Source organism: Triplophysa rosa, linkage group LG17 (assembly GCF_024868665.1).
Source record: "Triplophysa rosa linkage group LG17, Trosa_1v2, whole genome shotgun sequence".
Taxonomy (NCBI): Eukaryota; Metazoa; Chordata; class Actinopteri; order Cypriniformes; family Nemacheilidae; genus Triplophysa; species Triplophysa rosa.
In genome coordinates this window covers 18031181-18044126 of record NC_079906.1, presented here as the reverse complement: position 1 = coordinate 18044126, position 12946 = coordinate 18031181, and the positions used below count along the sequence as shown (strand labels likewise).

General features: G+C 37.3%; 2 protein-coding genes, 1 long non-coding RNA gene and 7 other non-coding genes across 10 annotated transcripts; all 10 read left to right on the top strand.

Moving 5' to 3' along the window:
• The first annotated feature begins 245 nt into the window (after positions 1–245).
• Positions 246–3427, top strand: LOC130567728 (uncharacterized). Its single transcript, XR_008964632.1, has 11 exons — positions 246–295; positions 758–794; positions 974–1012; positions 1190–1218; positions 1406–1457; positions 1644–1677; positions 1864–1923; positions 2102–2199; positions 2380–2432; positions 2601–2632; positions 2808–3427. It is a non-coding gene; the product is annotated as an uncharacterized LOC130567728 (long non-coding RNA).
• Positions 604–685, top strand: LOC130568678 (small nucleolar RNA SNORD74). Its single transcript, XR_008964732.1, has one exon. It is a non-coding gene; the product is annotated as a small nucleolar RNA SNORD74 (small nucleolar RNA).
• Positions 840–910, top strand: LOC130568682 (small nucleolar RNA SNORD75). The gene has a single exon (XR_008964736.1). It is a non-coding gene; the product is annotated as a small nucleolar RNA SNORD75 (small nucleolar RNA).
• LOC130568676 (small nucleolar RNA SNORD79) lies at positions 1264–1342 on the top strand. The gene has a single exon (XR_008964730.1). It is a non-coding gene; the product is annotated as a small nucleolar RNA SNORD79 (small nucleolar RNA).
• On the top strand, positions 1498–1582 carry LOC130568679 (small nucleolar RNA snR60/Z15/Z230/Z193/J17). Its single transcript, XR_008964733.1, has one exon. It is a non-coding gene; the product is annotated as a small nucleolar RNA snR60/Z15/Z230/Z193/J17 (small nucleolar RNA).
• On the top strand, positions 1715–1799 carry LOC130568680 (small nucleolar RNA snR60/Z15/Z230/Z193/J17). Its single transcript, XR_008964734.1, has one exon. It is a non-coding gene; the product is annotated as a small nucleolar RNA snR60/Z15/Z230/Z193/J17 (small nucleolar RNA).
• Positions 2472–2533, top strand: LOC130568681 (small nucleolar RNA SNORD78). The gene has a single exon (XR_008964735.1). It is a non-coding gene; the product is annotated as a small nucleolar RNA SNORD78 (small nucleolar RNA).
• LOC130568677 (small nucleolar RNA SNORD47) lies at positions 2668–2741 on the top strand. The gene has a single exon (XR_008964731.1). It is a non-coding gene; the product is annotated as a small nucleolar RNA SNORD47 (small nucleolar RNA).
• Positions 3428–3947: 520 nt separating the features above from the next.
• Positions 3948–7962, top strand: tor3a (torsin family 3, member A). Its single transcript, XM_057356063.1, has 6 exons — positions 3948–4245; positions 4517–4639; positions 4782–5047; positions 5466–5641; positions 5814–5938; positions 6330–7962. The coding sequence occupies exons 1-6, from the start codon at positions 4086–4088 to the stop codon at positions 6575–6577; spliced, it is 1098 nt and encodes a 365-aa protein (XP_057212046.1). The 5' UTR covers positions 3948–4085; the 3' UTR covers positions 6578–7962.
• Positions 7963–8282: 320 nt separating this feature from the next.
• calr (calreticulin) lies at positions 8283–12686 on the top strand. The gene is made up of 10 exons (XM_057356548.1): positions 8283–8351; positions 8456–8569; positions 8948–9049; positions 9314–9517; positions 9702–9796; positions 9880–10089; positions 10554–10667; positions 10798–10941; positions 11049–11141; positions 11240–12686. Exons 1-10 carry the CDS (start codon positions 8327–8329, stop codon positions 11450–11452), a joined length of 1314 nt encoding a protein of 437 aa, XP_057212531.1. The 5' UTR covers positions 8283–8326; the 3' UTR covers positions 11453–12686.
• The last annotated feature ends 260 nt before the right edge of the window (positions 12687–12946 follow it).

Sequence of the window (12946 nt, the reverse complement as noted above, 5' to 3'; positions counted from 1 at the left end):
GCATGATGACGTAGATGGTGAAGATGTAAACAAGGAATTGGTTTAAAGATGTCTGATTAACGTATACATTGGAAATTAGTATTGTTTATTTTTATACTGGTCTTCCTTCATAAACATGACATTGAGCGCAAATCAAAGGCACTGCAGCGCCACCTGGTGTTTATTTGTCTTAAATCAATGCGGATGAAGAGGAAGTCAGGAATTTTCCCAGAAATCATTGCGCTGAAGCCCTATAAAAGCAAATGCGACACGTTCGTTCGGTCTCATTCGTCGGTGGTGTTTTCGAGGAAGTAATGTGAGTATTTTCACTTCTGTTTAGTTTCTTTTTTTGTGTGTGTTGGGAGTCGGCACGAAGTAGATTTAATTCAAATGCCTTTTCATAGATCCATAGTTTTGCTTTTGTACGAGTTTTTAATTACTTACATTCGCAGGTTATTTGTGCACGTGGTCAGGCGCCTCAAGTTATTCCATATAAAATTGAGTGATTTATTTAAGGACTTAATGTTATTGATTGGAAAGTAAATGTATTATTTATGAGAATTAAACATCGATTACCTCAGTGCTAACCACGTGGTTAAGTTTCGTTAGCTTAGCATGACCTCGTGCCCACTTGTGTGATGAAAAATAATGTTGGTAGGGACATCTGAGATAAACTGATGAATGCCAACATTTCTGATAAGTGTCTTTATTTCGTTGTGCATGCGTTTTGTTTATATTTACGTTATATCGAAGTAAGGGGAGTATTTCTATTTTTCAGGTGCAGTTTGGTCCATAACGGAGACCATGAGTTGCAGGTAACGTAACTAAACGCGTCAATACACCTTAATCTCTTGAGTTAAAGCCTATGATGATGAAAAAGTATTAAGAGTAGTGGACAGGAGTGATTTCTGAGAATTTTTACACTGAGGCTTTGTGAGCTTAATCGTTTGTTTTTAGTTCTCAGTGCAGAGTTGTAATGAGTTTCTTTTTGCAGGTATTCACAATGCAGCTGGCCCAATGCAAGCCCAACAAGGTATATTTGGAATGTATACATACAGAATTCATTATAGTGCGCGTGATGACTCTATTTGCTACTCTTGAGATCAGTATGATGAGATTTCAACCACATGTTTCTTATCTGATGCACAACATTTTAATACTACTCAATTGTATATTTTCTTGGTTATCCTCATTTATCTTTTATTCTTAGGGATGCATGCAGTCCGGGTTAATTGAAAGGTGAGCTCTTTTATACTTGACATTACATGGCATTTAGACACAGCTCGCTGTTAATGATGATCGTTTTGAAACAATGGGAATCTCTCTGAATTAGAATGAAAGAGATCTATGTACTGAAACAGATTTTTTGTTTAGATCTTTATCCTTTTTACATTGGCACTGTATTAAACAACACCTGTTCCTGCAGGTTGCTCTGGAAACATGGACTGGGTGGATGATGCTGTCGCCGTTTCTACATGGTACTGTTTTTGGGTGGGGGGGGTTGCTATTTTACTATCTGTGATGCAAGGGATGATAGCATAGTTCAGCAGAAAAACCATGTAGAACACAGAGCAATGTCTTTCGCTCCTAGCTGATGCATCATCCGTTCTTTATTCTTCCTGAATAATTGCGTTTGGTGTCTTACCTGTGCTTTCTCATTGCAGAAAGATGGGTTTTTGCTGAAAGCAGTCCAACCTGGTAAGTTGCTTGACTCTGGCGTTTTGTTTTATGAGTCCTAATGCATGTGATGACAACATAGTTCAGCAGAAAAACCATGTAGAGTTTAGAGCAATGTCTTTCGCTCCTATCTGATGCAATTAACCTTCTGTACAATAAGGTGACATGTCTGTGATTCTGTATCTAATTGTTTTATTTTACCTATAGATTTGCTACGTGAAGTCTGGCTGTGGAAATACTGGAGGCGTTTTGGCCAGTTTGCTTCTGGTAAGTGTGTTTCGAGTGCTACTTTAAAGCTGAAATGCACGGTCTCAAACTGATGATTTCGAATCAGGTCTCCTATATTGTTGAGGATCCATAACACTTACTGATTGAGCCTGGTTTGTTTTTAAAATATTCTGCATTGATGTGCTTTTGTTAATGGCACGTTTTTGTTGCATTTTAGGTGCGGTCTGTGATAAGCAGGGCAAATGGCCATTTTACGTCTTCCTTGGTCCAGACAGTCATCTGGACCCCATGATGTCTAGTGTTTGCTCTGGCTATGTAAGTTTGTTTTGTAACTGTGTATTAGTACATGTTTTGTATGACTGCTGTGACGAATGACATCCCCTGACTTTTGCATGGAGGTTGGAAATTAGCTCTGTCTGAGCTGGTCCGTTAAGATCCAGATTCTGAACCTTTTTTGGATGGTTTTGGTCCTAACCGGTTTCTGCTCATTGACAGGTAACAGACCTAATGTGTCACATGGAGTTGAGTGCATCGTGTCCCAGTTACAGGTTTGTTTGCTTCCTTGTCCTACTCTCTCATGATGTTTGGTTTTATGATGTTTTGCAAATGTCTGACCTGAACACTTAATGTGGACAGTCTTGAACTGAAACCACGGTCCTCAGTTGGACCAGAGTTAGATTTTGTGATCCACTAACCCACTGCAATTTCTTTTAAAGGTGGTGCTGACATGTCGTTGGAGAACCTTAAGGTGGGTCCTCTCCTGAATTCGTTTAGTGTTCTTTCAACCTGTGATGACCTGATTCTGCCAAATGAATCTGCTGATTATACCCTTTACCGTTCCATTTATTTCTGAGGTTGATTATTCCTATTAGGATAACTTGTGTTGGGATTTCTGCTCTTGCTAACTTGTTTCTTTTCAACAGGATGTCCTGTCTTCTGTGGCTTTAGGATCTAACTGGTTGTTTTTGATGCAATTGCTGTAAAGTTCCTCCAAGGGTTTCTTGTCTACTGATTTCATGACCATTGAGCTTGCATTTCTATGTTTGTATCTGGTTCTTTTTTAATAAACTTTGTATAATATATAAACTGTTTGTAGATGTTTGCCAGATCTCAATTGTTTTGCTGTTTACGTGATTTGACTAGTCAAGCTTGCTTCAAGAAATCTATAATCAAGTGCAATTTAATTGTAATTTGTGTAAATGCATACAGCTATGAATGATTAAAGTACAAATGACTCCACCCCAGACAAAGTGAGGGGTAGAATGTAAGATTGTACTAAAAGCTTGATACATGCAAACTTTATTTTTATTGAAAACCTGAAGCAATTTTGTTGAAATCGTATCTGAAGGAAACATTTTAGGTTGTCTGTTTTAATGGAGCTTGTCAAACCAGGTTGTTTTCTTAAATTCAAAAGTAACTTCATGTAAAGCATTGAATTATTTGTCTGTAAAATAATTTTATTTTTTTAAATGAGGGAATCATGTTTTATGCGCCATGTAATATTAAACTGGACTTGCCTTTTGATAACTGATTTTTTTTTTAATAAACTTGTTTTTGCAAACCAAGTCTTAAATTCCATTTTACAGTGTCATGACGCTATTCCATTGGAAGCTAGTTCAGGGGAAATTGCTATACTTTGATTTGTTTAGACTACAATATTGAACATGATCTCACAAATGCAGTATTTATGATGGTAAATTAATGAAAACAAAACCGCGCAAATATGTTAGGTCCTGAAGTATACTATCTATTAGGTCCACTAGTCTATTAGGTTTGGTCCCTCATTGTCAAAATAAAACTGACTTGAGACGTTGTCGAATTTTATTCTGTAATCACGCATGCTTGTCATTTGCTTCTCCCCATCAGCGCAGCAAAAAGTAATGGGTATCACGTGACATACGTTTTTTGTGCGTGTCAGCAGTCTGCACAATCATTTACATTATTATACTGACAGTTATCACTAGCCATCACATTCAAAATTAAATGGACTATGAATGATTTTTAAGATGGAGTGAGTTTACGGTCCAAAGAGATAAGCCCCGCCCATTTTCCCTTCAAATGAAGCTTGTGACGTCGAGGTCCAGTTCGCTCGCTGGCCTGCCTTCGGTGTGACTGATGCAGTATGTCTGAATGGACCCTAGAATTATTTCTTATAGCTCAATGATACATTTGTTTCATGATCTATATTTCCGTCGGCACAGATGATTTCTATCGTAATCTTGCTGTTAGCTGTTTCGGCAGAAGCGGATTTTTTTCAATTCGACAGCATTTCAAATGTATCTACCTATTATTTCAATTACATCTATTGCAATTTATGGGAAGGGGACTGTCAGCCAAACCAAGATGATGCGACCCAGCAAGGTAAAATAACGTTTTTGAATATACGTTCGTTAATAATTAAACAAAAATGCAATGCATAATTATGTAAAGTATTTTATAAGGTTAAATAATAATACAAATGCAGTAAAAAATGTAACGGTGTTACATGGCTTTGAATAAAAAAGCTTATAAAAAAAAAGTAAAATCACAACAGATATTTCAAAATTGTATGGATTTGTAAAAAGTGTTTGTTTGCAAAGCACTCGTATTTGTGTTTAATTTGCATTAATATGATGTAATGTGATTTTCACAGTTCCTACAGGGGACATTTGGCCAAGCTTTCCCCAGTATTACACCGGTATGCTAATGGCTTGGTATTGCAGCTTGGGTCAGTGCTGTGATACAGGGGACTGTAGGATTACACATAATATCACAGGTAAAACAATCACTCATCATCCATCTGTTATTTTATAAAAACATTCATGGTTCCCTCTATCATAGAAAACTTGGAAACACCAGGTAGTGACCCTTACTAGACTCAAAAGGTTCAGTTTGTTTTCATTTTTAATAATGTTCAGGACTGGAAAGAGATCTGCAGGTAAAGCTCCACGGTCAGCACCTGGCCCAGTCAGTGGTCCTAAAAGCGATTCAAGGCTTCATCAACAACCCAGAGTCCAATAAGCCACTGACTCTCTCCTTTCACGGCTGGTCTGGAACAGGCAATAACTTTGTGGCTCGGATAGTGGCGGACAACCTGTACCGGGATGGTATAAAGAGTGAATGCGTGCGTTTGTTCATTGCCCCATTCCATTTCCCTCACACGAGACTAGTGGACGTGTACAAGGTGAGAAAAGCTTTGCAAATGACCGGGTCATTTATTGTGATTCAGTGGTCATTGGTTAATTTATTACCTTTTACACAAGACTATTCACTCATTGGTTAGAGTAAATCCACAAACCGCTGTAGATTTCTTTGAAAAAATGGTAAAATCATTCTTGCAACACAGCTCACAGGCAGAGGTCCAATACACTATTTGGACTTCTGGGGAACATGTACTGGACTTCTGCCATTAGATACACACAATTCTTGACATTTTGTGAACTTTTACATAGTTGGTTACTTTAGTAAGAACATTTGATCAGGGAAATCATGTGCGTACAATTGATTACTTGTTGATATGAAGAATTTTGAAATGTACTTCTACATGTTATTGAATGTTTAGTCAGTGTTTGTATTTATTATGTGGCTGTGTTTGTGATCAGGGCCAGTTGAGAGAAGCGATTCGAGACATGGTTCTCAGGTGCCCTCAGACTCTCTTTATTTTTGATGAGGCTGAGAAGCTGCACCCAGGTCTCATTGATGCTATAAAGCCCTACATGGACCATTATGATAATGTGGATGGGGTCAACTATAGGAGAGCCATATTTCTCTTTTTAAGGTGAGTTCTTGACAGAGCTAAACATTTATACAACCTGACAGAAAATTGACCAGACAATGCCAGTCGTTCACACATAAAGTTCCTGCTCCCAGCGGCACTAAATCAAAGCTATTATTCAGATTCCTATTGTTCGAAAATAATGCTTGAAAATTACCTGTTTGACACGCTTTAGCAATATTGGTGGTGGTGCCATCAATGATGTGGCACTTGATTTCTGGCATTCGGGACAAAACCGGGAAGACATTGGCATGGAGGACTTGGAACATCTTCTGAGGGCTGAAGCTATGGAGGCTGAAGGTAAATAGTCAGTCACGTCATAAAAATCGATTAAATCAAGTTGCAGCTTAAAGGGATAGTTCGCCCAAAAATGTAAATTCTGTCATGAATTTCTCACCCTCAAGTTGTTTCAAACCTGTATAGACATTTCTTTGTTTGGTTGAACACAAAGAAGGATATTTAGAAGAACGGTTAGCAACGGAGATTTCTGGGCCACCATTTGAGAAATTCATGACAGAATTTTCATTTTTGAGTGAACTATTCCTTTAAATCAATATTGGTATAATTAAACATTTTATCATCACTCATGTTGCTGGGAACGTATGTGACTTTTTCATATATAGTGCTTAGAAGTCTTACTCTTAATCAGAGAATGATTGCTTAACATTTATATTATATATGATTTTTGCAGGAGGTTTCGCCCAAAGCGAGCTAATGTCAGGCCATCTGATTGACTTCTTTGTACCATTCCTGCCACTGGAGTATCGTCATGTAAAGCTGTGTGCCCGTGATGCTTATGCAGCTCGTGGCCTTGAACCAGATGAGGGAACGCTGGATGAAGTGGCCAAAGCCATGTTGTATGTTCCCAAGGAGGAGAAACTTTTCTCTGCACAGGGGTGCAAATCAATTCCCCAAAGGATCAATTTCTTTCTACCATAACGGAGCATGTGAACATGATCACTAAAGTATAGACTTGAACAACTAGTATATACTGTACTTGAATGAAGCTGAAATAAAGCTGCTCTTATCTGAATGCAACATATAAGTGATACAACATGAAAATGCATTACAAACATAGAGTTGCAACTCAGTACCTCATATTCTTTAAACACTCTTGAGGACAGGGAGAGTAGAAGTCAAACTCTACTTTAATAGTTTTTTTTAAATAACTTTACATATAGGCCTACTTCTATCTTATCTACTTCTCCCAACTAACATTGAAGTTTACATGTATTTGTGTGACCGTAAGCAACTTGTTTGTGAAAACACAGGCTGTGTTTACAGTCATGCAAATACAGTGGGAGCCTAATAGACAAGCAGAGAGCACTACAAATAAACTGTTCCGCCTTTAAACCCTTCATTGTTACTGTGTTGCTGTAAATACGTTTTAGTTTGCAGACTTGAGGGACAACTCAAAATGGTTTTCTGTAGTGACTGACTCTATTCCACACATGCTGTGAATGCAACCAGGTGGTATTTAACCCGGAATTGCTATGTACCACACATTTTGGGTCATATTTTAAAATCATTGTCTCCATAAATATTTAACATATTTAAATCTTGTGTTAAATAACTTGTATTTTTGTTTTGCACATTATGTGTATTTTAAGGTGTGTGTGTGTGTGTGTGTGTTTGTATTAGAACACAGCCACATAAAAGAGATGATTTTGTGTTCAGTGACGTAAAGTTGTAAGCTCAACAACAACCCTTAAGATCTCATTGGCTTAATTTGTTGTATTTTGAGTCTTGTATACACTTCTAATGCCAGCACTCATTTTTCTAAATCAGTAAAGTGGAAATAAGGATTATGAGCTTTTGTTTTATCTTTTGATTTTTTCAGCATTGATAAGGTTTGAAGGTTTAATGTTTAATAAACTATTAGAATTAACCAGCCAAGGATACATTTTATAAAGGTTTTCTCCACAGATGTTTGTTGGAAACTCAGCTGTTTGTCAGCAACACTTTTTTAATGCAACAAAATATTCAGGTTTTGATTGTGGTTACTGTATGTTATTTACATTGTGAAAGAGTATCCTTCATGAAAATTAACCATGGTGTAACTATAACCCATAGTTTTTGGTTTTATTTGTGGTAAAATCATATTTACCACAAACTGACTATGTTTAACCATGGCATTTGTGGTAAAACAATTGGTAATCAATCTTCACATTTCCCAAACTAAAACCATGGTTAATTTCCCTATGGGAAGCAGTAAACCGCTTTAAATTATGCATTTTTATGTCAATGTGATAACAGTCAACTGCTAGGAATGGTTAAAATCTTTTAATTTATATTTGTTTAAAGTGAAAATAAAATGTAATTGTGCCAGAATAAGCTCTTGATTCAAGATGTGGATTATGCTGATCTCCTAACGTTAGCCACTGGTTTATTCAACAGGATTCAGTAGGAAATTACATTAGAGTTCTATTGTTCTTGATCCCCTTCACCTGTAACTTAGATATAATGATAGTTATTAGCTTAACCGTTAACTACATAAATGTATACATGTAGGATTCGTGTTTTGTGTGCGCGTCTGTCAATCGCGTGGTCAGCTGCCATTGGCCAACTCCACGATATTCCGCAGATGAAGCTGATTGGCTGGCGGGTGTGACGTTAGAGTCTCCAGCTGCCGACCAATCAAAGCCAGCCATCTGTTCTCAGTCTAGAGGCAAGACTGCGCGTTCGCGAATGATCGGAGCGCACATTTCTGCAGGCATGTTAAGATACTAACGTAACAGTACTCCTTATAGAAATAGTCGAGCCTTATATTGCTTAATACATTTTCTTTATATTTTTCTACTCTTTCCCTTAAATAAGGGAGTACATTCTGTGCAAAGATGACACCGTTATCCTTGCTTTGTATGGCCGTGTCCGTCGCTTTAATAACAGCAGAATCAACTGTTTATTTCCGAGAGCAATTTGAAGACGGTGGTAAGTCATGCATTATTTCGTTTTCTTTGCTTTAAAGTGTTATTTTTGTCTTTCGAGCATGGGATGGAGTCACCATAGACTTGTTTTTCTGTAATGTTGTCACTGGAGACTTGCTCAATGGCCTGCCACTAACAGCATACTAAAGTGGAATAATAAATCAGTATTAAGAAATATGGAATTTTACTCTTGATTAGATGCCAGCACATCTTCAATTATAACAATTACGTTAGTCAAGGCACGAGAGATTTTCATGGATAAATGACAGTCTTGTCTAAATTTACTTTGTGTTCATAATTATGCAAACATGAATGCTGATGATAGATTGTGATTTCATATTAATTTCACACATTTTGTCATGTCAATAATCTATAATTGCAGACAGTTGGAGGAGCCGATGGGTGGAATCCAATCACAAATCCGACTACGGGAAATTTGTGCTCACTGCAGGCAAATATTATGGCGATGCCGACAAAGATAAGGGTAAGCACTGCATTGTGAAACTAATTGTAAACCTCGACGCCAATTAGTTTTAATTTGTTGTTTCCACTGGCTTGCATTATTTTACGTAATAAATACTGCGCGGGGAGGCTACGGCCTGTGACGTCACCGCCGTGCCCTTCTGCGCCGCAAGCATGTCACAGCATCTCAAATGTACGGTTTCTCAAAACATAATAAAGCCACATGTAAGTTACTGTAAACACAGGGAGATTGTATGACCTTAAATGTCTTGTTGTGAATGCACAGGTCTTCAGACCAGCCAGGACGCCCATTTTTATGCGCTGTCATCTCGATTTGAGGATTTCAGCAACATGGACCAGTCCCTTGTGATTCAGTTCACTGTAAAACACGAGCAGAGCATTGACTGTGGCGGTGGATACATCAAGCTTTTCCCATCAGACCTAAAGCAGGAAGACATGAATGGAGACTCTGTATATAATATCATGTTTGGTAAGTGTTTCAAATGGTTGTTTTATGCCATTGATAAGCATTAACTCTAATTTGTGGAGGCTTTTAAGTTGTATTGAGCTAATGTGTAATAGTACATATGAATTTACAATAAGACATTATTTTTGCATAGGGATATTTTTAACCCTCAGTCAAGGGACTTAAAAACATGTTTTGTCTTCTCAAGGTCCTGACATTTGCGGCCCTGGCACCAAGAAAGTGCATGTCATTTTCAATTACAAGGGCAAAAATCATTTGATCAACAAAGACATCAGATGCAAGGTAATCCTATTGTTTATTTGTCCCTATAAATTGACCGACTTGAGATATAACGTCTTAAAAGTCTCATATTTTGTATCATCCAGGATGATGAATACACCCACCTGTATACTTTAATTGTCAATCCTGACAACACTTATGAAGTCAAGATTGACAATAAGAAAGTAGAATCTGGATCTCTGGAAGAGGATTGGGACTTCCTGCCCCCTAAAAAGATAAAGGATCCTGAAGCGAAAAAGCCCGCGGATTGGGATGAGAGGGAGAAGATTGCCGACCCTGATGACAAGAAACCAGAGGTGAGACCAGCCCTGTTTGTTGTATGAAACCTAAAAGATTCTTTCCCTTGCTTGTTGCGAAACAGATGAACGAATTAAATCACTATTTAGGATAAACATCAGTGCCTGTCAGATCTACTCTTTGCCTTCACTAAGTGCATATAAAATTGTGAGATTTAAGAAAGTTATTTAAATATTTTAATTGTCAAGTCAAATCAACACAATTTACAATTCAAGCTGCATTTGACATTCATTCTTCATTTAAAGGCTTTCAACAGAAATGAATGACCAGCCAAATACCTTTTTCTTGATAACCTATTGGCCAGCACAACATATAAAAAAATATACTGCAAACTAATTTAAGCGAATACCATAATGATCTGTGCATTCACTGAATTTGAATATTGATATATTTTATGTTAATGACTGCAGTTTCTTGCAAATCCCAGCTCTGTTAAACCACCTGACCCTATGTGCTTCTGTAGGACTGGGACAAACCCGAGAACATCCCTGATCCTGATGCCAAGAAACCCGACGACTGGGATGATGAGATGGATGGGGAATGGGAACCACCCATGGTCACAAATCCTGAATACAATGTACATCCTTTTCGTTTATTGTTGCTTTGTAAATAAACATGGCAATACTCAATGCTAAACATTGTACAAATACACCTTCTCACAGTGAATTCTGTTGTCTTATTCTCAAATGTAATTTTTGATGTTTTAGGGTGAGTGGAAACCCAGGCAAATCGACAATCCTGCTTACAAGGGGAAATGGGTACACCCTGAGATTGATAACCCCGAGTACACACCTGACAACGAAATCTATAAATATAATAGCATTGGAGTAATTGGACTGGACCTTTGGCAGGTATTGCAGATATATCCTTACTTTTACCAACATGTCCCAAAGGCAGTTGTTATTTTAATTATGGTTTAAATATGTTTTAAGACACCTTTGCGTTTATTTTATCACAGGTTAAGTCTGGCACAATTTTCGACAGCTTTCTCATTACCAATGACCCAAAGCTGGCAGAAGAAGTTGGCTATGAAACCTGGGGTGTCACAAAGGTACGCCTTTCAAACAATATCTTTTCCTACTAAATCATTTCTGTGCAGTGAATTCATACTTTTATTTACGCTTTTTCCTGTTTTTTTTTATTATTTAGGACACAGAGAAGAAAATGAAGGAAAGTCAAGAAGAGGATGAGAGAAAGAAGCGTGAGGAAGAGGAAGAGACCAGAAAGGAAGATGCAAAGGACGAAGAGCAAGATGAGGAAAAGGAAGAAGATGAAGAAGAAGAGGAGGAGGAGCAAGAAGAAGAGGAAGAAGAAGAGGAGGAGGAAAATGAAACGGACTCTAAACTCAAAGACGAGTTGTAGATTTAAATAAACTTGTGAAGAAATGCCTCATATCTTATGACTGATGAGGTACAAGGCAGAGAGTTGGACTAATGCTGGACGTTCTCTTCAGTTGGGTGTCAGATTATTCTGACAGTATTTTTTTGTCCATTCCCACTACTCCGAACCTATTTATAGATTTCATGATTTTCATTTGCATCATGTCAAGCATTTTTAATAAGTGAGAATTGAAAGATCAATTCTCAAGTCTGTAATGAGAAGCAAGATCCATAAACGTTTGAATTACAGAGATGCTATCCAGTACAAATTGGTAATTTAAGCAATTTGCTACATGGAACTTGAATCACAGCAGCCATCAACCTGGTAGCTAAAGTTCTCAGACACTATGAATACCTCAAAGAATATTTTCTTTCATTTTGTTAGCAGTGTGGAGCGATTTAGAGGTAACCTTCTTTTTGAACTTGACACCATTTTGTTCCCAGTTCGTTCCTGTTAGAGAATATTGTTTGAGTTTCATAGAGTGGGTTCAGATATCTGTTATTTCTCATCTATAGCATTTTGGGCTTCAAAATGTGTGTGTGTGTGTGTGTGAGTGTGTGTTGGGGTAGAAAGAGTCTTTGCTGTGTGTTTTGTCCTAACCCAAACCTCAAGTTCATGACATTCATACTTGTATGTTTTCCTGTAAGCACTGAGGATCTCACAAGCTTTGCTGTTGGCACTAGTTTTGGTCATGCCCTGGACTGTAAGCAAGCTATTACAGAGCGATTCATTTAATTAAATGTAAAATTAGTATGTTTGACAAACTGAATGTTTGACTTAACCATTAACTAGTAACATGAAACAACAGTAGTATTAAATAGCCACAAATATATATGAGGGTTTTAAGCGTTTGCTTTGGTTCCTAAATTCTACACATTTTGCTCTAAATGATATAGCAAAATAATGATTGGGGCCAGACTGAACCTGTTGAGTGAAAAATAATGAAAGCTTGTGAGATTTCAAAGGTTTTACCAGGAAAGGTGTCATCCCATGGCAAACAAACACGTCTGGTCTCAGAGATTTCACAGCCATTGTGAATATTGCACTGCTGAACTGCTTTCAACCATACGTTTTCCTTAGCAAAATAGATTGTGACCTTTTTTTAAAGATATATTTTGTACTTTTTGTTTAATGGATGTGTTCCTTGACTTATTAAATGAAGTGAAAAGCTCTGGAAGATGTTGTCGGATAATAAAACTACAAAAATAGTAAAATACCTGTGAATCTAGAGTCTCATTTTTGAGTGTTAAACAACGTCTCTAAATAAATGACATCTAGACGTTACGTTTCTTCAGGGCACTTAGATTATCTGTATGTGTTTAGAAACGATACGTATGCACAGACATTCGGGTTGCAATTAATCGTTGAATAGCTCTCCTATATTTTATACATTTCTTTCATGCACTTTATAAATCAGTAAAGTGAGCAAAAAAATATTTTTAATATACAAGCAAATATAAGCAAAGGCAAACTCCT